Source organism: Oncorhynchus kisutch, linkage group LG13, assembly GCF_002021735.2.
Source record: "Oncorhynchus kisutch isolate 150728-3 linkage group LG13, Okis_V2, whole genome shotgun sequence".
NCBI classification, from domain to species: domain Eukaryota; kingdom Metazoa; phylum Chordata; class Actinopteri; order Salmoniformes; family Salmonidae; genus Oncorhynchus; species Oncorhynchus kisutch.
This window is the reverse complement of record NC_034186.2, coordinates 9,314,650-9,337,395: the sequence shown is the minus strand read 5'-3', so window position 1 is coordinate 9,337,395 and position 22,746 is coordinate 9,314,650. Positions and strand designations below refer to the sequence as shown.

The window sequence follows — 22,746 nt, the reverse complement described above, 5'->3', positions numbered from 1 at the left end:
CAGTTATTTTCAGATATATCCTAGTCTCACCTTTTTTTCAAAGATAAAAGCAGAACAATTTGGTATAGACAGTGCGCTGTCTATGTAATATTGGAACAATTTCTGGTTGGAAAATCTACTAAATATATTGATCATCTGACACATCATATTGTTTGTTGATTGGCTATGGTTTTGGGAAAATAGATGAGTTGCATTGATCTTTGGGCAGATGATGTAGGTGTGATTTATTTGTCTAATTACAGTACATTATTTTCTGATTATACCAATGAATACAAATAAACATTTCCCATTATTATCCAAGCATGTTATTGTATTTGGTACCATATGAATTTACCACAGATTGTCATCCTTTTTAAGTCTTTGCCATTTTAAAGTGTATGTCATACAAAGGTAACTAGCCAGAAGTGTTCTAGATGTGGTCACATCCATAATTAAAACTATAAATGATTTACATTGTCATCAATGCACGATGAAATCTGAACACATACACAAATATGGTCAAATATATTGCATTAAAACAAATATTTCATAAAATTGTACGATGTTTAATATCATATAAAATCCTTGAACATTATCTCTATTTAAACATAATTTCAAATTATATATTTTTTTGACCACATTTTGTGTTCATTTGTTTTGTTATGTTAAATTACCAGTTTATTTTTAACACATTTTCAAATCTATTCACAATGTGTTTTTACAGAGTATTAAGTATAAAACACTATAAATCATCTGTTCATTACATTACAGTGCCTTCAGAAGGTATTCACATCCCTTGACTGGTACAGTGCCTTCAGAAGGTATTCACATCCCTTGACTGGTACAGTGCCTTCAGAAGGTATTCACATCCCTTGACTGGTACAGTGCCTTCAGAAGGTATTCACACCCCTTGACTGGTACAGTGCCTTCAGAAGGTATTCACACCCCTTGACATTTTCCACATTTTGTTGTGTTGCAGCCTGAATTTTATATTGATCAAATTGAGATTTGGTGTCACTGGCATACACCAACACCCCATAATGTCAAAGTGGAATTATGTTTTTTGACATTTTTACTAAATAATAAAAAAATTTGGCTGAAATGTCTTGAGTCAATAAGTATTTGACCTCTTTGTTATGGCAAGCCTGAATAAGTTCAGAAGTAAATATTTGCATAACAAGTCACATAATAAATTGCATGTGCAATAAAAGTGTTTAACATGACTTTTGAATGAATACCTAGTCTCTGTACCTATCAGCCTAGCAGTGAATTTCAAACACAGGCTCAACCACAAAGACAGGAAGGTTTTCCAAAAAAAAGCAGACATTGAATATCCCTTTGAGCATGGTGAAGTTATTAATTGCACTTTGAATGGTGTATCAATACACCCAGTCACTACAAAATTCCTAACTCAGTTGCCGGAGAGGAAGGAAATCTCTCAGGGATTTCACCATGCGGACAATGGTGACTTTAAAACAGTTACAGAGTTTAACGACTGCGATATGGGAAAACTGAGGATGGATCAACAACATTGTAGTTACTCCACAATACTAACCTAAATGACAGAGTGAAAAGAAGGAAGCCTGTACAGAATACAAATATTCCAAAACATGCATCCTGTTCGCAATAAGGCACTGAAAGTAAAACTGCAAAAAATTTGGCAAAGAAATGTACTTTATGTCCTAAATAAAAAGTGTTATGTTTGTGGCAAATCCAACACAACACATCACTGAGTATCACTCTTCATATTTTCTAGCATGTTGGTGGCTGCATCATGCTGTTCTGTACAGCACTTTGAGATATCAGCTGATGTACGAAGGGCTATATAAATAAATTTGATTTGATTTGATTTGATTTGATATGTGTATGCTTGTCATCGGCAAGGACGAGGGAGTTTTTTAGGATAAAAATAAACGCAATAGAGCTAAGCACAGGCAAAATCCGAGAGGAAAACCTGGTTCACCTTTCAGCAGGACAATAACCTAAAACACAAGGCCAAATATATGCTGGAGTTGCTTAACAAGACTGCACTGAATGTTCCTGAGTGGCCTAGTTAAAGTTTTTACTTAAATTGGCTTTAAAATCAATGACAAGACTGTCTAGCAATGATCAACAACCAACTTGACAGAGCTCGAATAATAATTTTAATAAATAATAATGTGCAAATATTGTACAGTCCAGATGTGCAAAGCTCTTAGAGATGATTCTAACATGTATTGACTCAGGGGTGTGAATACTTATGTAAATTAGATATTTAATTTTCAATACATTTGCAAACATTTCTAAAAACATGTTTTCACTTTTTCATTATGGGTTATTGTGTGGAAATGGGTAAAAAACTAAACAATTTAATACATTTTGAATTCAGGCTGTAACATCACCAAATGTGGAATATGTCATAGAGGAGAAAAGGAGGGGAGAAGAGGAGAGGAAAGGAGAGGAGGGGAGAAGAGGAGACAAGAGGAGAGGAGGGGAGAAGAGGAGACAAAAGGAGAGGATGGGAAAGGAGAAGAGAAGAGGAGAGGGGGGGGAAGAGGGCATAAGAGGAGAGGAGGGGAGAAGAGGAGAGAAGAGGAGGGGAGAATAGGAGAGGAGGGGAGAAGAGGAGAGGAGAGGAGGGGAGAAGAGGAGAGGAGGGAAGAAGAGGAGAGGAGGGGAGAAGAGGAGACAAAAGGAGAGGATGGGAAAGGAGAGGAGAAGAGGAGAGGAGGGGAAAAGAGGAGAGGAGGGGAGAAGAGGAGCGAAGGGGAGAAGAGGAGACAAAAGGAGAGGATGGGAAAGGAGAGGAGAAGAGGAGAGGAGGGGAAAAGAGGAGAGGAGGGGAGAAGAGGAGAGAAGAGGAGGGGAGAAGAGGAGAGGAGGGGAGAAGAGGAGAGGAGGGGAGAAGAGGAGGGGAGAAGAGGAGAGGGGGGGGAATAGGAGAGGAGGGGAGAAGAGGAGAGGAGGGGAGAGGAGATGATGAGAGGAGGGGAGAAGAGGAGAGGAGGGGAGAGGAGATGATGAGAGGAGGGGAGAAGAGGAGAGGAGGGGAGAGGAGATGATGAGAGAGGAGGGGAGAGAAGGGAGGGGAGAAGATGAGAGAAGAGGAGAGGAGGAAAGAAGAGGGGAGGAGGGGAGAAGAAGAGAGAGTGTCAGTGAGGCCTGCTGTATCCATGCAGCCAGTCAGGGCATCTGTTTCCCTACACCAGCTCAAAGCCACTGGAAAGTATGTACGTTGTGTTATTTATTGAGAGCAAGATGAACTGGCAGGCAATGTGTGTGATGTTTGCACTCTGCTCATCTTCAAAGTATAATTGCAACACACAGTCGGTATCCCTGATCATTGTGTGTTCAAGGTTTAGATGTAAGGCTTCACAAACCAACTGAATGTAAATACTGAATAATACACTGTTAGAAACAGAGAGAGATAAAGTTTCATTTGAGCTGCAGGGAAAAACCTCTGTATAATTGAGGCACAGGAGAGACGCCTCATAACGATGAGAAGGACAATACGTGTAACATGGACTTATCCTCGTAACCCGCAGCAGAACGTTTTGTATGTGTGCGTGTGTGTGTGTGTGTATCACTCCTTTTAGTGTCAACCCGTATCTGTCCACCTGTTCTGCATCACCCCACACATGGCAGACCCGTCCCTCTCCCCCAACACACTCTCCTCTCCCCCGTCACTACTGTGTCTTAGCAGCCTACAGAGCATTAGGTTGAGTCGTGTCTTGTCAAGATCGTCATCTCTCTGACATCCACGTGTGTGTGTGTGTGGGGGGGGGGTGAAATGCACACCTGGCGAACACTGGGGCAGAACTAGAACACACATTGAACTGACACCCTGTTAGAGCAACATGTGGTCAAATTGAACTGATACCCTGTTAGAGCAACATGTGGTCACATTGAACTGACACCCTGTTAGAGCAACATGTGGTCAAATTGAACTGATACCCTGTTAGAGCAACATGTGGTCAAATTGAACTGATACCCTGTTAGAGCAACATGTGGTCAAATTGAACTGATACCCTGTTAGTACAACATGTGGTCAAATTGAACTGATACCCTGTTAGTGCAACATGTGGTCAAATTGAACTGATACCCTGTTAGTGCAACATGTGGTCAAATTGAACTGACACCCTGTTAGAGCAACATGTGGTCACATTGAACTGATACCCTGTTAGAGCAACATGTGGTCACATTGAACTGACACCCTGTTAGTGCAACATGTGGTCACATTGAACTGACACCCTGTTAGAGCAACATGTGGTCACATTGAACTGACACCCTGTTAGAGCAACATGTGGTCACATTGAACTGACACCCTGTTAGTGCAACATGTGGTCACGTGTGTGTGCGTGATTGCTTGCGTTCGTGTGTGATCGCCCACAGGGATCCATTCCCATCTCCATGTCCTGTACTGTACTACCTGAGAGATGTGCTCACCTGACATCCTCTCTGCTCCATGTCCTGTACTGTACTACCTGAGAGATGTGGTCACCTGACATCCTCTCTGCTCCATGTCCTGTACTGTACTACCTGAGAGATGTGCTCACCTGACATCCTCTCTGCTCCATGTCCTGTACTGTACTACCTGAGAGATGTGCTCACCTGACATCCTCTCTGCTCCATGTCCTGTACTGTACTACCTGAGAGATGTGCTCACCTGACATCCTCTCTGCTCCATGTCCTGTACTGTACTACCTGAGAGATGTGCTCACCTGACATCCTCTCTGCTCCATGTCCTGTACTGTACTACCTGAGAGATGTGCTCACCTGACATCCTCTCTGCTCCATGTCCTGTACTGTACTACCTGAGAGATGTGCTCACCTGACATCCTCTCTGCTCCATATCCTGTACTGTACTACCTCAAATCAAATCAAATCAAATTTATTTATATAGCCCTTCGTACATCAGCTGATATCTCAAAGTGCTGTACAGAAACCCAGCCTAAAACCCCAAACAGCAAGCAATGCAGGTGTAGAAGCACGGTGGCTAGGAAAAACTCCCTAGAAAGGCCAATACCTAGGAAGAAACCTAGAGAGGAACCAGGCTATGTGGGGTGGCCAGTCCTCTTCTGGCTGTGCCGGGTGGAGATTATAACAGAACATGGCCAAGATGTTCAAATGTTCATAAATGACCAGCATGGTCGAATAATAATAAGGCAGAACAGTTGAAACTAGAGCAGCAGCACAGTCAGGTGGAAGTTGAAACTGGAGCAGCAGCATGGCCAGGTGGACTGGGGACATGTGAGAGATGTGGTCACCTGACATCCTCTCTGCTCCATGTCCTGTACTGTACTACCTGAGAGATGTGGTCACCTGACATCCTCTCTGCTCCATGTCCTGTACTGTGCTACCTGAGAGATGTGGTCACCTCTCTGCTCCTGGTGTGAACTTCAGTGACATCACGTGGCCGTGTTCCAATAATATGAACAAAACCTCCATTCCCTCTGCTGCTCTCTGCTGCTCTCTCTGCTGCTCTCTCTCTGCTGCTCTCTCTGCTGCTCTCTCTCTGCTGCTCCCTCTGCTGCTCTCTCTGCTGCTCTCTGCTGCTCCCTCTGCTGCTCTCTCTCTGCTGCTCCCTCTGCTGCTCTCTCTGCTGCTCTCTCTGCTGCTCTCTCTGCTGCTCTCTCTGCTGCTCTCTCTCTGCTCTCTCTGCTGCTCTCTCTGCTGCTCTCTGCTGCTCTCTCTGCTGCTCCCTCTGCTGCTCTCTCTATGCTGCTCTCTCTGCTGCTCTCTCTGCTGCTCTCTCTGCTGCTCCCTCTGCTGCTCTCTGCTGCTCTCTCTGCTGCTCCCTCTGCTGCTCTCTCTATGCTGCTCTCTCTGCTGCTCTCTCTGCTGCTCTCTCTCTGCTGCTCTCTCTCTGCTCTCTCTGCTGCTCTCTGCTGCTCTCTCTGCTGCTCTCTCTCTGCTGCTCTCTCTCTGCTCTCTCTGCTGCTCTCTCTCTGCTGCTCTCTCTCTGCTGCTCTCTCTGCTGCTCTCTCTGCTGCTCTCTCTCTGCTGCTCTCTCTGCTGCTCTCTCTGCTGCTCTCTCTCTGCTGCTCTCTCTGCTGCTCTCTCTCTGCTGCTCTCTCTGCTGCTCCCTCTGCTGCTCTCTCTGCTGCTCTCTCTGCTGCTCTCTCTCTGCTCTCTCTGCTGCTCTCTCTCTGCTGCTCTCTCTGCTGCTCTCTCTGCTGCACTCTCTCTGCTGCTCTCTCTGCTGCTCTCTCTCTGCTGCTCTCTCTGCTGCTCTCTCTGCTGCTCTCTCTGATGCTCTCTCTGCTGCTCTCTGCTGTTCTCTCTGCTGCTCTCTCTCTCTGCTGCTCTCTGCTGCTCTCTCTCTGCTGCTCTCTCTCTGCTGCTCTCTCTGCTGCTCTCTCTCTCTGCTGCTCTCTCTCTGCTGCTCTCTGCTGCTCTCTCTCACAATCAAATATCTAAAGTAAGGAAGTCGTGATCACTTCCTTTCATAGTGATTACCATTATGAAAGGAAGTGACATGGCAGCTGAACAGTATTGGGAAATATTGTGAAATTGTTGAGTCCATTAAGCAACTGCATTTGGCACTAATGAAAGATGTCCCAGATATTGTTTTCGACTGTCTCTCTCTCTCTCTCTCTCTCTCTCTCTCTCTAAAACACCTGCTGTCTCGACATCTGAATGCTCAGCTATGAAAAGCCAATTGACATTGACTCCTGAGGTGCTGACCTGTTGGACCCTCTACAACCACTGTAATGATTATTTGATCGTGCTGGTCGTCTATGAGCGTCTGAACATCTTGAAGAACAATCTGGTCTTAACGGCTATGTGCTCTTATAATCTCCACCTGGCACAGCCAGAAGAGGACTGGGCACGCCTCAGAGCCTGGTTCCTCTCTACCCGGCACAGCCAGAAGAGGACTGGCCACGCCTCAGAGCCTGGTTCCTCTCTAGGTTTCTGCCTTTCTAGGGAGTTTTTCCGAGCCACCGTGCTTCTACGTCTTCATTGCTTGCTGTTTAAGGTTTTAGGTTGGGTTTCTGTACAGCACTTGGTGACATCTGCTTATGCAAAAACGGTTTTATAAATACATTTGTTTGATTGATTGATTGGTGGCACCTTAATTGGGGAGGATGGGCTCGTGGTAATGACTGGAGCGGAATCAGTGGAACGGTATTAAGTACATCAAACACATGCTTGATACCATTCCATTTGCTCCGTTCCGATCATTATTATGAGCCGTCCTCCCCTCAGCAGACTCCTGTAACACACACTAATGGTTCCGATAAGAAGCATTCCAGTCACAAACCTCCATCTCTTCACATTCTTGTCAGTCAGCAGGATGCTGTGATGATGTCCAGAATCTCCTGAATCCAAGATGGCTGACACTGTTTGTTTGTGTTATGTTGCAATCCCACTTCCTGCTGCTCGCTAGTGTAAACCGTCCACCGCCCGGGCCAGGAAAAACAGCACGACCAGCACCCCAGTGAGTGAGGTTTAGGCTTGGACATATCTGTAGTGTTTTCTGTTTCCCACGTTGTTGGAATTCAACAGCAAGCTGTTTATTAGGCCCCATGCGTTCCCTCCTCCCCCATCCTGGCCCTCTGCTCCCTTCCGTCTCCTTGCTTCCCAACATGGATATACAGCGTTCATCGTAGAGCAGTAATCACACAGCACTGAGGAACCAAGCCAGTGGGATTAGGTTACAGGCGTTTAGAATGATATGGTGTAGTTTTACCCCAAGAATGAAACGTGGTGCCCACATTTGTCAGGAGTCTGAATGGACTCTATCCAGTTCCTATAAACTGTAACTGAACAGAAAACATATTGTAAATAGCTTGAATTCAGCATCTAATTAATGCCATCTATTATTTGCAATCACACCGTTAATTCCATGAGCTGATTGGGTATTTTAAAAGCTGCACAGTAAACAAGAACATAAGAATAACTACGATATTGAAATCAGCCAGTAATAATAGGATCATTAATATTGTCCTTAGTTAGCTGAATGTCATGTATAAATAAGCTTCAAGCATTAAAATCCATCTATGTCCTCACAATGACATTTTATTTTCCACCGTAAGGTATATGAGCATCATCAGGGAAGGATTTTCATAGGGTTTATTTTTTACAGCTGACAACGAATGATACCAATACAATGCATCAAACGAAGTAATAATATGCAGCTCAATGACAATGTTAACAATATGATGAGGTGCATGCAAAATGGGAATCCTCTTCATCTTTGTTTTTGTGTTACATCATCTTTTTCCTCCGTGCAGCCAGATGGCAAAGCGCCAACTTTGCAGTCCTCTTCATCAGCGCGTTTGATGGGCGTCCTGCTGCCGAGTTTCAAGGAGGCCATGTGTTTACAAAATGACATTTGTGACAAAAGAACGTTTTTTATATATATATATATATAGCAAGCTGATTCTATAGAGGGTAGAGGGTAGAGGGTAGAGGGTAGAGGGTAGAGTGTAGAGGGTAGAGGGTAGAGGGTAGAGGGTAGAGGTTAGAGGGTAGAGGGTAGAGGGTAGAGGTTAGAGGGTAGAGGGTAGAGGGTAGAGGTTAGAGGGTAGAGGGTAGAGGGTAGAGGGTAGAGGTTAGAGGGTAGAGGGTAGAGGGTAGAGGGTAGAGGTTAGAGGGTAGAGGGTAGAGGGTAGAGGTTAGAGGGTAGAGGGTAGAGGGTAGAGGGTAGAGGTTAGAGGGTAGAGGGTAGAGGGTAGAGGGTAGAGGGTAGAGGGTAGAGGGTAGAGGGTAGAGGTTAGAGTGTGTGGGGTAAGGGAAGGGTGTGTGTGCGTGTGTGTGTGTGTGTGTGTGTGTGTGTGTGTGTGTGGTGTGTGTGTGTGTGTGTGTGTGTGTGTGTGTGTGTATGTGTGTGTGTGTGTGTGTGTGTGTGTGTGTGTGTGTATGTGTGTGTGTGTGTGTGTGTGTGTGTGTGTGTGTGTGTGTGTGTGTGTGTGTGTGTGTGTGTGTGTGTGTGTGTGTGTGTATGTGTGTGTGTGTATGTGTGTGTGTGTGTGTGTGTGTGTGTGTGTGTGTGTGTGTGTGTGTGTGTGTGTGTGTGTGTGTGTGTGTGTGTGTGTGTGTATGTGTGTGTGTGTGTGTGTGTATGTGTGTGTGTGTGTGTGTGTGTGTGTGTGTGTGTGTGTGTGTGTGTGTGTGTGTGTGTGTGTGTGTGTGTGTATGTGTGTGTGTGTATGTGTGTGTGTGTATGTGTGTGTGTGTGTGTGTGTGTGTGTGTGTGTGTGTGTGTGTGTGTGTATGTTTGTGAGTGTGTGTGTGAGTGTGTGTGTGTGTAGGTGCGTGTGTGTGTGTGTGTGCGTGTGTGTGTGTGCGTGCGCGCGTGTGTGTGTGTGTGTGTGTGTAGGTGCGTGTGTGTGTGTGTGTGCGCGCGTGTGTGCGTGCGTGAGTGTCCTGTCGTGTTGTTAAATGTCTGCAGTCTCTTAATCCTACTGTAAGCCCCTGTGCTGCCATGCTGTTCTGCTATATACAGCTATGTTACTATACAGCTTTTTCCACTGTGTGTGAATGGCATTCCAATATGAGCAAAGTCAAGTATTTTTTCACAATGATATCAGTAATCACTGTATTCTTCTCCGTAGTTCCATACATTCAGGAAAAACGTTTTCAATATTTTTTGGTTGTTGTACATTTTTTTTGACTGAAACATGTCTTGTTATTTTTTTCTCTCTCAATATTCTATCGTCTTATCCTAATATTGTCTTTGTCTTCAACGGTGAGGAATTCCGACCAAAGTTTTCCCCTTCTTTTAATACTTTAGGGAATTTTCAAACGTCGGGAAGTTTGGCTGTAATGCCCCAAGATTTGTTCTCCCTGTAAGAAATCATAGAGTAACAATATATTAACTACAGAGCAACCTGTCTTTATAGGTCTGCATTTACTGTTACGCCACCTTAGCACTACTTATATACTATACAGATATATCAGTCAATGTATGCTTTGCAGCGTTCCTTTTTCCATTATAAAAAGTTATATAGCCATATTCATGCATTAAAAAGCCATTTTCATAATTGTTGACTACAGGGTTTAGGTGCAAATTCATGGGGCATTACTTTGAAGCTGTAAACACCATAAAATAGGAAATAAAATTTCAAAATGAAAGTAAAAAATGTGGAACGTTTGTTTTAATTGGTCAATCAATCATTGAATGTTTATTTTTCCATTTGTTGATGTGAGTAAAATAATAAAAACCTAGTATCTAAGGGATAACACAAAAAAATGGCAAGTGTAATGAAAAATAAAACTCATTTAAAACAAAGTATTTTTTTATTCACACAAATTTAATAAGATATATAACAACCGTTTGGTCCATAAATATTTAAGAAGAAATAGTTTCTATACACCATCTTTGTCAAGAAACAGGGAAACATGGACAATCTCGATAGAACACTTACTGTACTCAACTATTAACACGAAGATTATTGGAATCAACCAACTATATCTGAAAGAAGGACACAAACGCTTTCTAAGACATCGCTGCCTCCTTTCTGACAGGATACACCATAAAAAGATCTTCAGAAATAAGATGCAAAACAGTACAAAACTAGTGAGGCGTCACAAGGATGTGAATCAGTCAACAAACAACACATATAACCCTGAACTTTACAAACTTTCTTCCAAGTTATAGCATAAGGCACATAGTAGAACTGAGTTAAGCATCTACTTCATCAAGTAGATTGAGAGTAACGCTATGTTCTACAGTAGAACAAATTGTGACAATTACAATACAATGTTTGAACCCTGCAGCCAGGACTTGTCTCTTTTTCTTTCTCCTAATTCGCACCATGTAGTCCTGCTTTGCTATCAACCACAACCCGACGCCAACGACCTTAAACAGCTGGCCCAGGAGACAAACAAAAGTTTAACCCCGTCAGAAAGCAATCCTTCTATTCCTCTTGTCTCTACTTTCCCCCGAAATCAGCCAGAGGGAAAATATAATTTGGTCTGTTCAGTAGCAAGTGTCGGTAAAGTTTAAATATGGCCAAGGAGAAAAGGTGGGGGATGATTTCTTTGTCCCACCGACTGTCGAATATCTCCAGCTTTTCTGGGGTTATTGTTGATGTTTCTGTTCAGCTCTACACATCTAATCTTCCATATCGTCATCCCTCACTTTTTATTATCTTCTTCTTCTACCTTCTTACCTTTTTCAGAATCAACCCTTCTTTACCCTGAGAAACATGGTGATAATAATAATAATAATGCACTTTTCATTGGGGAGTATATTGTCACTGTGCAACTGTATTTAACAGTAATTCTACAGGCTCGCTGAATGCAGATAAACTATTGTTTTTCCATTCGTGTGTTTGGTATGTAAAATGAGGCCAACAGAATTGTTTTTCCATTTGTGTGTTTGGTATGTAAAATGAGGCCAACAGAATTGTTTTTCCATTCGTGTGTTTGGTATGTAAAATGAGGCCAACAGAATTGTTTTTCCATTCGTGTGTTTGGTATGTAAAATGAGGCCAACAGAATTGTTTTTCCATTCGTGTGTTTGGTATGTAAAATGAGGCCAACAGAATTGTTTTTCCATTCGTGTGTTTGGTATGTAAAATGAGGCCAACAGAATTGTTTTTCCATTCGTGTGTTTGGTATGTAAAATGAGGCCAACAGATTTGTTTTTCCATTCGTGTGTTTGGTATGTAAAATGAGGCCAAAAGATTAGTAAAAGTATCATGAAAATAATAATTTCAAACAGTGCCCAAGAACTCTGTCCCAATCAAAGATTCACTCACTGATTTATATAGTTGAACTCCTTCTAATATCAACGTGACTGCATTACATGTTGGACAGTTACCACTGTACAGATCTAGAGATTTGTTCTGTTCTTATTATTTTCTATCACAGTTGAGGCGTATCATGTTAAGACAAAATGCATGTTGACGTCACTACAGCCACCTGGCATTAGAGTTGTAATGTTTGGGTTGTTGTAATGTATACAACGTCATTTAGAGACGAGAAATTACTCATCTCTATAATGCTCCAATATCTTGTAACATCCAGGATAACTCTGAATGATCTTTTAAACAACATTCTGAAAATTCATATTTCAAAGATTAAAAAATAAAAATAAAATAAGACCGAAATATGCCTTAAATAGGACTAACATAGTATTAATGATTTGAAATGAATTATCAGGCGGGATCAATTTAGACTAAATCAAATCAAATGAACAAATTAAATTAAATAAAGTAAAAAATAATATAGTATTACCATTTAAATCATTTAATTTGGGCTCTGACCCAGATTGTTGAACCCTCTATAATGATTTGTCAATGCCTTCCAGATTCAAAACGTCCTCGACACAAAACCAATCACTAAATAGGTTGACTACAAACTCAGCTGCCAAGCGGTTGCAAATGCTACACATCAAAATAATCTCCTCCCGATTAAATGTTGCTGTTGTTGTTGTCGTTGTTCTTGCTAGGAGTCGTAGAGCTTGCTAGAAAAGGTTTGTCAAGGTAGTCTGTGAGGGGCTCCCCGAATCATGGCTGTCCAAACTAGACGTGACGGAGGTCACTACAGTGATAGAGGGATTGGTCAGGTCTGTTAGTGTGGCCGCGCTGGAGGGGGGCGTCAGAGCGCAGCTGTCGGACGAGGGCGGAGGGAGTGACGTGCCGTCGGCCTTGTCAACACCATTCTCCTGTCGCAAAACGTTCCTTCTGAATTTGGCTCTTGCGTTTTGGAACCATACCTGTAAACCAATCCAATCCAATGGCTTTTACTTTAGGTTTATGTCTGATGTATATTAAAAATATATATATTAGCAACTTATTTACTTTCTTTTCTTTTCTTTCTTTCTCATAAAATTGTTCTGTTTGACATCACAGTGTTGTCCACTAGCTGACTCTCCTGGTAGAGTACAAAGTGCAATAACTACAAACTGCTGATTTTGACGCCATTATTTTGGACTCACGGAGTAGAAACCACATGAGAAATGACCACCTGGAAGAGTTTTTCTTTTGTAAAAGATCCTTACAAGACTTGTGCTCTCTCTCTCTCTCTCTCTCTCTCTCTCTCTCTCTCTCTGTGAACGTTAGTTTAAGTTTCTCGCTCTGTGAACGTTAGTTTAAGTTACTCTTGCCACCACTGACCCAGGGAGACTGGGAGTGATTAGTGGATAAATGATATGTCTATAAACCCTGAACACTACAAATACAGTACATCTACTTCATACAGTACATCAAGGGACCTAGTGCCTAACAACATTCCATACAACTCAACATTGGTAGAAAACTAATTCAACATTTTATTAAAACCAAAACAAACCAAAAAAAGGATGAATTAATTGGACTTGAATGGAACTGATGGTCAAAAACAATAAAGAACAAACGGTGGAATGGAGGATATAGTGATGATGTCATACTAGGTCAGAGGTCAAGAAGGAGGTCGATGGCTTCTGCTTACCTGGAGAACTCTTTTGGTGAGGCCTGTCTTCTGGGCCAGCTGTTTGAGGTCCTTGGCGTCGGGGTTGTGGTTGATAGCAAAGTAGGACTTCATGGTGCGGAGCTGGTGGTGCTTAAAGGAGGTACGCATGCGCTTGTTCTTCTGGGCTGGAGGGTAGGCCTGGTCACGGTCCAGGTGTTCCCCATCATTCTCATTACAACCTAACCAAGAGGAGGAGGAGGCAGGTTAGAGCACAAATACTGACACATTGGAGAATAATATATATATATATTTTAAGTGGGGTGCTGGTGGATATGTGTAAATATAATCCCTAGAAGATTAGATGGACAGAACTCCCCCAAATGGTTGAGTATAGAAAGATACAACACAACTGGAACAGGGTTGGGATTAGTTTAATATGGCCACGCATTCCAATGAACAGAAATTCAAGACACAAAATGTCCGTAAACTGGCCATAGTTTTCAGTTAAGATTGAAATATTGAATTGATTCCTAATTATTCCAAATTGAACTGACCCGAAATCCTTAGAAAGTATTATAAAATAAAATAAATAAAATCTACAGTAAGAGTTAGTTGATTTGGTACGGCATTTCTAATCCTCTGTGTTTAAAGAAAGTAATACTGTCTTGTCATTAATATGTAATCCCTACTTCCAACATGCACCATAATATTAGGTCCTTAACTGTTTACGGGAAAATATTTACAATAATTGATTGACATTCCATGATCGAAAGACAATTATTTTAAAAGTCAAACCATCCAGTAGACATTTCTATAGCGTTTCTGTTGCTCCCTATGACAGACTCCTTCTACTCTATCACACCAAATGGTCGTATCTAAATCTCTGGTTGATAAACTGGAACAATATAGCAGGCCATTCGTTTTTTTCAACACACCTATCTTGTTATTTACGGCTCCCTGGAAATGCAAATCACTAGTTTAAATGACAGACTTTAGTGCCGGTTTCAAAGACCCAAAATGCATTGCTCCAGTAGGCTTAATTCTAGTTTTAGTGAATCCAGACCTAATCATGAAGGCAGATGGATTAAATATCTCTGACCTACACAATCCATTTATTTTTCGAATGAATCTCGACCAGGACTACTACCAGATTGTTCATCATTAACTTGTAACTTAAAACACTTATTTCAGATATCAGATGTTCATCTTAATTCATGTTAGACACGCATCTTAAAAGCACTGCAATAAATAAGACCTCAATCTTTAAATCTTTAAATCTAGTGCCTTTCGTTCTATAACTACCCACCAGGGGTCGCTATGAAAACATGCTGAGCAGCAACGTATAGCCTACCAACTGCAAAGTCGACATTAGGACTGCATTGGAGAATCCTCTAAAAGACGTATAGGCATACAGAGGAGATAGATCCAAAACATTATAAACCGGATCTAGACAATATAAAGGTTTTTGCCCGCACCTGACTGTGAAAGACACAGGACTTCATTCTGAGTTAACTACAAGCGGATGTATGTCTTTGCAGTGCAACCAAAAAGTGATTTAAAGATGCACAACATCTATAGCTATATATATATATATATTTTTTTAAACGGAGACCAAATAAATTAAGGAGGCATATTGACATTATTTATGGAAATGAAACAGACTTTAGAAAATCTCGATTATTATCCTTGTCGTTATTAATGTATTATTATTGGTAGGACCTGTCCTACTGTATTCCCGCGCCATCGTTCTGTTTCTGAGAACTGTGCTGACCTTCCTGAGTATGATTCAGAAGTGGTTGAAGGCCAGGGACTCCTAAAGCACCTTCAATTAACGCAGAACTGTTAACACGCAGATTACCTTTATTCCTTTGATTCATGGCGAACAGAGGAAACTTGGCACACAATTAACAACTTTATCAACCGGATACTAATTCTAAAAAGCAACAAGAGAGCATGGTTGCATGATAGCAATCAGCGTTTTCAAATCCAGATTTCAAAAGTAAAATTAGGCTAACTGTATGCCTACTTTAGGCTATAGCCTAACCGAGGAGGCAATGCCCCCCCCCCCCCCCCCCCCAAGTAAAACTAAAGGCGGAAAAGGGGCATTAGCTGCGGCACATTTTAAGCAAGTGAATTACCGTACCCTCTGAATTACCGTACCCTCTGCACGTGCGTATAGGTCACCCGTTACCCCCTGCACGTGGATATGGTTCAAGTTCATGTGTGTGCCCATGTTAGACATTTGATAACCTAAAACGATTCTTAATTAGAAAATGTAATAGAATGTTTAACTGAGGGTCAATTTTAGAACACTTTGACAACAAAAAATGTAGCATAATGATGGTAAATGCAAATAGGCTTGGCCTACTTCATGAACAGAGCACACATTCATAGCAGGCCTCTTCAATTTTGTTGAATGGTCAATTGTTCTCTTTCTTGTGTGTGTCCCCCTTCCCTTTTTGGTTAAAATTGCTTTCGGAGTAGGCCTACGGACTTAAACACCGAGCAAGCCAAAAACAAATTCTTATTTACAATAACAGCCTACTGGGGAACAGTGGGTTAATAACTGCCTTGTTCAGAATGACAGCTTTTTACTTTGTCAACTCGGGAATTCGATCTAGCAACCTTTCGGTTACTGTTCCAACGCTCTAACCACTAGGCTACCTTCGTTAGCATGTAATAACATTATGTTAGCCCTAACCATTACATCCCCATCGAAAAGTTATTTCCAAAGAGTGCAGCAGCATCAATTCCCCGACACAACTCCCCAACCAGCCAGTCCTCTCATCTTCCCGGTCTCCTCACCTGAGTTGTAGCTGGTGATGTCTATGCCCATGGCGGGGCTCTTCCTCTTCCGAGGCCTTCCCTTCTGGGCCGTTCCAGTGCCATTGAAGTATGGCAGCGCCAGACCTCCACCTTTAGCCGCCATCTCGGCATAGTTGAGGCCAGGGTGGGGGTACTCTCCCTGGGATATGGTCTCGAAGTGGACCCGGCAGTACACCAGGCTGTCCTTCATGCCGAAGTGATCGCCTGTGGTCAGGGTCTTGTTGCACGTGGTGCACGTGAAGCAGCTCAGGTGGTACACGGAGTCCCTCGCGCGCATCACCATCTCAGATGCTGAGATCCCGAGGTGGCAGCGAGCGCACCTCTGCACGGAGAACCTTCTAGAACAAGGACGCGCAGACATGACACTTCTAAAACATTCCGAACAGGATTGAAAAAAATGGAACACACTCACACACTGCGAGGAGAGGGACCTACATAAAAGACACCTCCATGTCGTTATTGTTTTCCCCCCCCAGCAGTTTGCTTATAATGTTATAACCTCCATCCGCAGTTTTTGTATAATAACACCTCGGCTTTGCAGTGGAAATGTCAGATTGCCTCTGATATCTATAGGCTACATGGCTACAGCTGTGTCTATGTCCATGTTGTCGATTCATTATATGAGGATTTGTATGACTATAGCCGATCGAACCAATAGGCCTTCTCTGCATACATTATACATTTAACCTAGATTTATAGCCTATTTGCCCTTTTCCGTGGCCTATGTTTGTGTGTTACGCCTATAGATTCAGTCACTAACAATCGTTTGTATGACAGGCCTAATACCAAACCAATCGTTTGTATGACAGGCCTAATACCAAACAGAGAGAGAGAAAGAGGGGGAGAGAGAGAGTGTGTGTTCAATTATTGAATAATAAAATACATAATTTCACTAAGCCTGTAGAAAAACAATTCATAATCTTAGATTTTTCTTACCTATAGTAATCCTCCTTGCAGTAGATGCTGCCATCCTTGGCGAAACATGTGAGCTCTGACTCCAAATGCTGTTTACATTCACAGCATTTGAGGCACCGTAGGTGCCATTGTTTGTCCACAGCGAGTAGATAATATCTATCCGATATTTTGCCTCCACAGCCGGCACACAACGCGGGTTTCTCAGGGCCCATTGAAGGCATGGTCTGGAGGGAGAAGTAAAGTAGGGGATATTAACGTGGGAAATGCACGGCTTACATCCTGCGCTTGTAGTTAGGCCTATAATTCTCATGTGAGGGTTTGGCTTGTGTGTGATAAAACTGTAACATATATGAAAATGACATATTACACTAAAATCAGCATTACACAATTTTCTTGAAAATAAATAAAATAGTAAGTAGCACTATAGTTAGATTTTAGGCTCATGACAGTTCGGTTTAAAAGCAAAATGAACCCCAGGAAATTTCTGCGGAGCTGGAAGTATATAAACATGCAGGGCCCATTGTGTTTAGGGAGTAACTGCGTTCAACTTATCTAACAAATGGAGCTACATAATGATATTACAATGACAAAGAATAATTAATGACGCTTCCGTGCACATTTAAAATAAGCTGTATCGACAGCTAAGAAGGCCCTATAACCTCCTACTTTTACACGCCTATAATTTAACCATAAATTACAACAATGACCCAGGAATAATTATTATAATAATAACACAAATTATGTAGGAATATAATAAATGATTATGTAAATGCTAATAATAACCAAGCACGGCTAACTCTATTAGGCTATATATGTAATATATTTTTTAAATTATAGCCTATATTATATAAATAAATATTAACAACAGCAATTTGCTATTTGCACAAAATATAAATTGTGTAACAAATTGGAAAATTGTGCGTAATAATTGTCACTTTTACTTGATGCACTTTCACTTAACAGGTTTATAAGTGAATATATTTGTATTACATAAGAAAACCTCCCCAGACGAGAATAACATTTAGACTGCATGTTATTGTTTGTTATGTTGGGCAGAGGAATCTGTAAACTCAATATTAACCACAACATTAAGACTTTATTTCGAGTCACTATTTATATTAGCCCAACTATAGGCCTACCTTCTAAAGCATTCACTTGCGCATAAGCAGTTATTCCCATTCGGATGTAGGTGTTAATCGTCATAGATGTCAGGAAAAACAACAACAACATTGCACTGTGTTAATTTTCCTCACCGCTTCCCTTCCGTTGAGCCGCACGCCCTTGGCCAGGCGCGAGTCGGTTTTGGATCTCCTCTCCATCTCCTCCATGATGCCCTGGATGTGGTCACCGGAGATCCCGTGGAACAGCATGGCTCCCGCTCTTGAACGACGCAATGTGCAACAGCTCGCTTCTGCCTTATAGCCTACAACTTCCATATACAGCTCTGCGTCCGGTAGGCTCAGAGCATCCGACTGGTTCTGCTGCGAGACAGGCATACACACACAAGAGGCACACTCAGCTCAGCTTACCTCCTCTACAAGTGTGCAAAGCAAACGGGGAAACGAGTACAACTCGGTGTAGAGATGAGGAACGGGGAGAAGTCAAGGCAGGAATAAATGGTTTTCCTCTCCCCTGAATGTCTTGTTACCCAAAAAGAAAAAGTATAGTCCAGCTGATCCGGCGGGTGCCAGTACACGCACTGATGATGATGGTGATGAACGGTTAAAATGTCAGAAGTTTAGTTTGGGTATTTTTCTCTCGACAGTCCCCAACCAATCTCCCGTTACAGGGTTCCGTGTGCTTGAAGGTCAGATTGGGACTGCCTGAGTTGGAGAGCCGTGTTCTATTTGTGAAGAGAGCAAAAGCCTGCCCAGTTTGGATAATTTGGGAGGAGGAGTCGCCCCTTCTCTCTATGCCACTGATTTCTATTCACCAACAAAGAGCTGTCACTCTCCTCTCAAACCCGCCGTGCATGCTGGCTGCGAGAGCGTGGAGAGAGACACTTCGGGTATTGACATTTTCATTACTTTTCTTTTCTATAGGTTTTCGTTACCAGACACATTAGTGGATAAATCGCAGCTTAAAAACACGATGCGGTTTAGTGATATTTACATAAGCTCTTGGTGTGATTGAATTAGAAGGATAAGCATTGGATATTGAATTGTAATTTGAACTCATTTTAATATGTTTGAAATGTATTATGGAGTTTCAGAATTCTCATTTGTTGAATTTGATTCGATACGTTTATGTGACACGTCTTATGTGAAACAGTCGTGTGAAGCGATATTTTTACTATTGTCGGGTAATACTTTGGATTGGATATGTTTTTTACTTTAGCCCGAGATTATAATAGGCCTAATTTAACAGGAACCTGATTAATTAATGTTAAATATTACATGCTGTGTGTGTGTGTGTGTGTGTGTGTGCGCGTGTGTGTGCGCGCGCGCGTGTGTGTGTGTGTGTGTGTGTTGGGAGGTTGGGGCGGGGCAGTGATATGTTTTAGGGAGAAGGCTGCTACAGTAACTCCGTAGAGAGAATGGTAAAAGATTATCATAGCCAACATATGTCAAGTTTAGCCTACAAAACACAATGTAGGCCTGCAAAATAATACAATATGGACTACGATAAATATGCCACAAATAGCCTGGCAAAAACATATAGGCCGATTCTAAAACGAACAGATGCCAAATGCCAGACCCTTTTCTAACCAACATAATACGTTAGCCTAATTAAGCATCCTATATAGGAGTCTATATGCATTTTCTAGTTATCCTAAGGCTGCATGCGCTGAAGTGCCAGTGTCAAGCTTCCATTCTGTGTAAGTAACGGAATTACAGATTTTAAAGCCCAATCAATGCTCTCTCAATGAAACGGTAACCTACACTCAATGGAAACTAATTATCCGCTACTAACTCTTCATTAGCATGCCCATCGTCTCTCCAATTAACCCCTCTGTACACGCAAACTATCGCGATACACTGACAGACAGATTTCTCTCTCAAATGTGTGACAACACGCACCCATGATATTGGCTAAATCTGCTTGTTTACTTGTTTTTTTGCCATTGACATTTTGTACTTTAATCCAAGATATTGAATCCCATTAAATATATTTATTGCACGGATACCATGTTGTCGAAGAGGTAATTGATATTATCTATATAACGAATGTGTGTATTATTCTGTCCCCAAGGCACTGGCCGGGGCCTGACAGACAATAAAACACGTCTGGGAGAATTAAAGGTTTTGTGTCAGAGGACAAAAGATAACTCTGCTTACAGTCCGGACCATTAATAGACTCCCCCAAAGCTCAATGGAGTTGCAGGTGCGCTTCCTCTCGCCAACACCAATCATTTTAAGAAGTGTTACATTTCCATTTTGTCCCCGGGATCAGAAGTCGGGTGTTTAATTGGGCCCCTCTAGATAACGCGGCGCAGAAATGTCCAAGCTTTAGAGGAGGAGGTGAATGTGCTAGCAGCAGCGGAGTTAATTCGCGCTCTGTCAGTTTCATACCACTGAGGTAAAACATTTAATAAAAAAATACTGAGGATTCATTTCACTTGGACAAAGAAATCTTAAAATTATGTCAGTTCAGTGTGACATTTAATTGCAGTGTTTATTACGCGTTCCCAGGAGAGGATAGAAAACGCAAAGGGTGGCCCCACCTTATTTAAAAAAGCTTATATCCTGCTAAATGTTTAGATAGCTGTTGTTATTTATTTCATAAACTAAAATTATTATTATTAGTATTGTTATTATTTCATTGTGCATCTTCATAAGGAATATGAAATGTGCTGTAGATCCCCCTGATGCGTGTCTCCCTTGCCTCCAGCAATGACATTTCATCCGAGTGAAAAAGGATTAAAATGCGTCAATGTATGCATGAGCTCTCCCAGTGTCCATCTCTCTGAAATGGAAATCAACCTATTTTTTTTTTTACTTAACAAAATCGAAATGTCGCCTTATTCCCTCTTTCTCAGATTTAGGTTATAGCTAGGCCTATGTTAGAAGTCTAGGGTCCCATAGCAGGTTATTGGTTATAACTGTGTAAAACATCTGCTATATGATAAAAAAATGAAAATAAAATAAATTACTATTGATGATGCATCTTACAGTAACGCAAATAAGGATGACGGACACACATTGGTATCTTCTAAGGAAAGTAACTTATTGGTCTCTAAACGCGTTGGCTTTTGGGGGGGGGGGGTTGAATTCTTACCTATATTGTTCGTAACCATGCCAGGCCTTTGTCTCCTGAATAATAAAATAAATAAAATGAACTATAGCGGCCAACTAACGTATTTCCATTCCGGTTAGAATTCAGAATTCATCGTTATTTTTGCTGTTATTTTGGTGGCTCGTGACATTTTAGAACTGGCAACACATTTAGGCTAGTATTACTTATTTTTTGTCCGTTTTCCCTCTTTTTTCCACTATTCTGCTGAGACTTTGCTGAGAATCACCTCTAACCTCTGCAGTTCAGTGTACTGTGCAGTGTCTTCTCAATTTCAACCTTGTTATTTTTTCTTATAATATGTTGACCATGAACATGTATTCAAAAACAATGACAGATAAGATAACCATATTTGAACTAAACCACGGGTGGCTCAATGTTGACTTTGGTTTCCTTGTGAATGAAAGAAATAAGCCGTATATCGCCAATCCTTCCACATCTCAAAGCTCAGTAACCAGGCAGTAACACGTCTCACTATATCTACCATTAATGCCACATCTTATAGCTTGCACGCGCACAATCTTTTCCACTCCATGCATCAGGCTATATTCTATTTCAATGACATTTCTTCGCACCTCGAAAATATCAGCCATGTGGATATAATGTAGGCCTATGGCACATATACCGATTAATTGCGTGAACATTTGTATTTCATTGAAAGTTTCGGTTACCTTCAGCTGAGAACGCGTTGTCCTGTTATAGAAGCCAACCGTGCGTGGAGAGGGTGGCGGGGCTGTACAGAAGAGAGAAGAGGAGGAGGAGAAGGAGGAGAGGGTGGCAGAGATTCTGCCGGTAGATGGGGGTTGTTCCTTGTTTCTTGTAGTCCCAGCGAGTGTCAATTAAAACAAACCCACCGCTTGGCGAGAAGACAATTATACATATTCTTCTCCCTTCACCAAACCCTCTCAAACGCACTGATAATGAGAGCTCACGAGACAACGCTGAAACACACACGCACGCACGAGCACGAACACACACACGCACACACACACACACATCACGGGTTTGTCCAAAATATCAGAATGTCAACGCCCATATGAATTAAAATCTAGTCAAGTGTGTTTTACACCCCAGATTACAGTGGTTTCTGATGGGTCCGTTTTAATAAATCATTGGGTGTCGCAGTCAAACTGTATTAACAATAGGCTATCTGGAGAACATGAACGTCAAGATACACCACGCCTAAAAACATCACAGTGAATAGAAATGAAAAGTTATTCAATTGAGTAGATTATTATTAAATGTAACATTAATCCACGTGTCACATTACGTAACCTAGCAGGCACATTTTATACTAATAGGCTATATTGCCCAAATCAGGGAGAATATTAAAAACGCTTGGAACGAAATCTTGTGATGTTGAAGACAGAAATTAAATAGTCACATTCACTTTCTCCTCTGAAATGGGCTGGGGTTGACATCCACGTTGTTTTTCTAATCACATGAAAAAATAGCTTAAATTACAACTCC

General features: G+C 41.8%; 1 protein-coding gene across 4 annotated transcripts; it reads right to left on the bottom strand.

The window, feature by feature from the left end:
• Nucleotides 1-9,563: 9,563 nt before the first annotated feature.
• On the bottom strand, nt 9,564-22,192 carry LOC109883345 (LIM/homeobox protein Lhx9). Of its 4 annotated transcripts, XM_020475363.2 has the most exons (6): nt 21,948-22,192; nt 18,297-18,524; nt 17,065-17,267; nt 16,108-16,466; nt 13,342-13,541; nt 10,185-12,628 (listed from the first exon to the last, which is right to left on the bottom strand). In XM_020475363.2, the coding sequence occupies exons 2-6, from the start codon at nt 18,477-18,479 to the stop codon at nt 12,377-12,379; spliced, it is 1,197 nt and encodes a 398-aa protein (XP_020330952.1). In that variant the 5' UTR covers nt 18,480-18,524; nt 21,948-22,192; the 3' UTR covers nt 10,185-12,376. The 4 variants fall into 4 exon arrangements, with proteins under 4 accessions (XP_020330953.1, XP_020330952.1, XP_020330951.1 ...); XM_020475364.2 differs by lacking the exons at nt 10,185-12,628; nt 21,948-22,192 and adding an exon at nt 9,564-9,750 and having other exon boundaries at nt 18,297-18,897; XM_020475362.2 differs by lacking the exon at nt 21,948-22,192 and having other exon boundaries at nt 16,108-16,463; nt 18,297-18,899.
• Between the last annotated feature and the right edge of the window lie 554 nt (nt 22,193-22,746).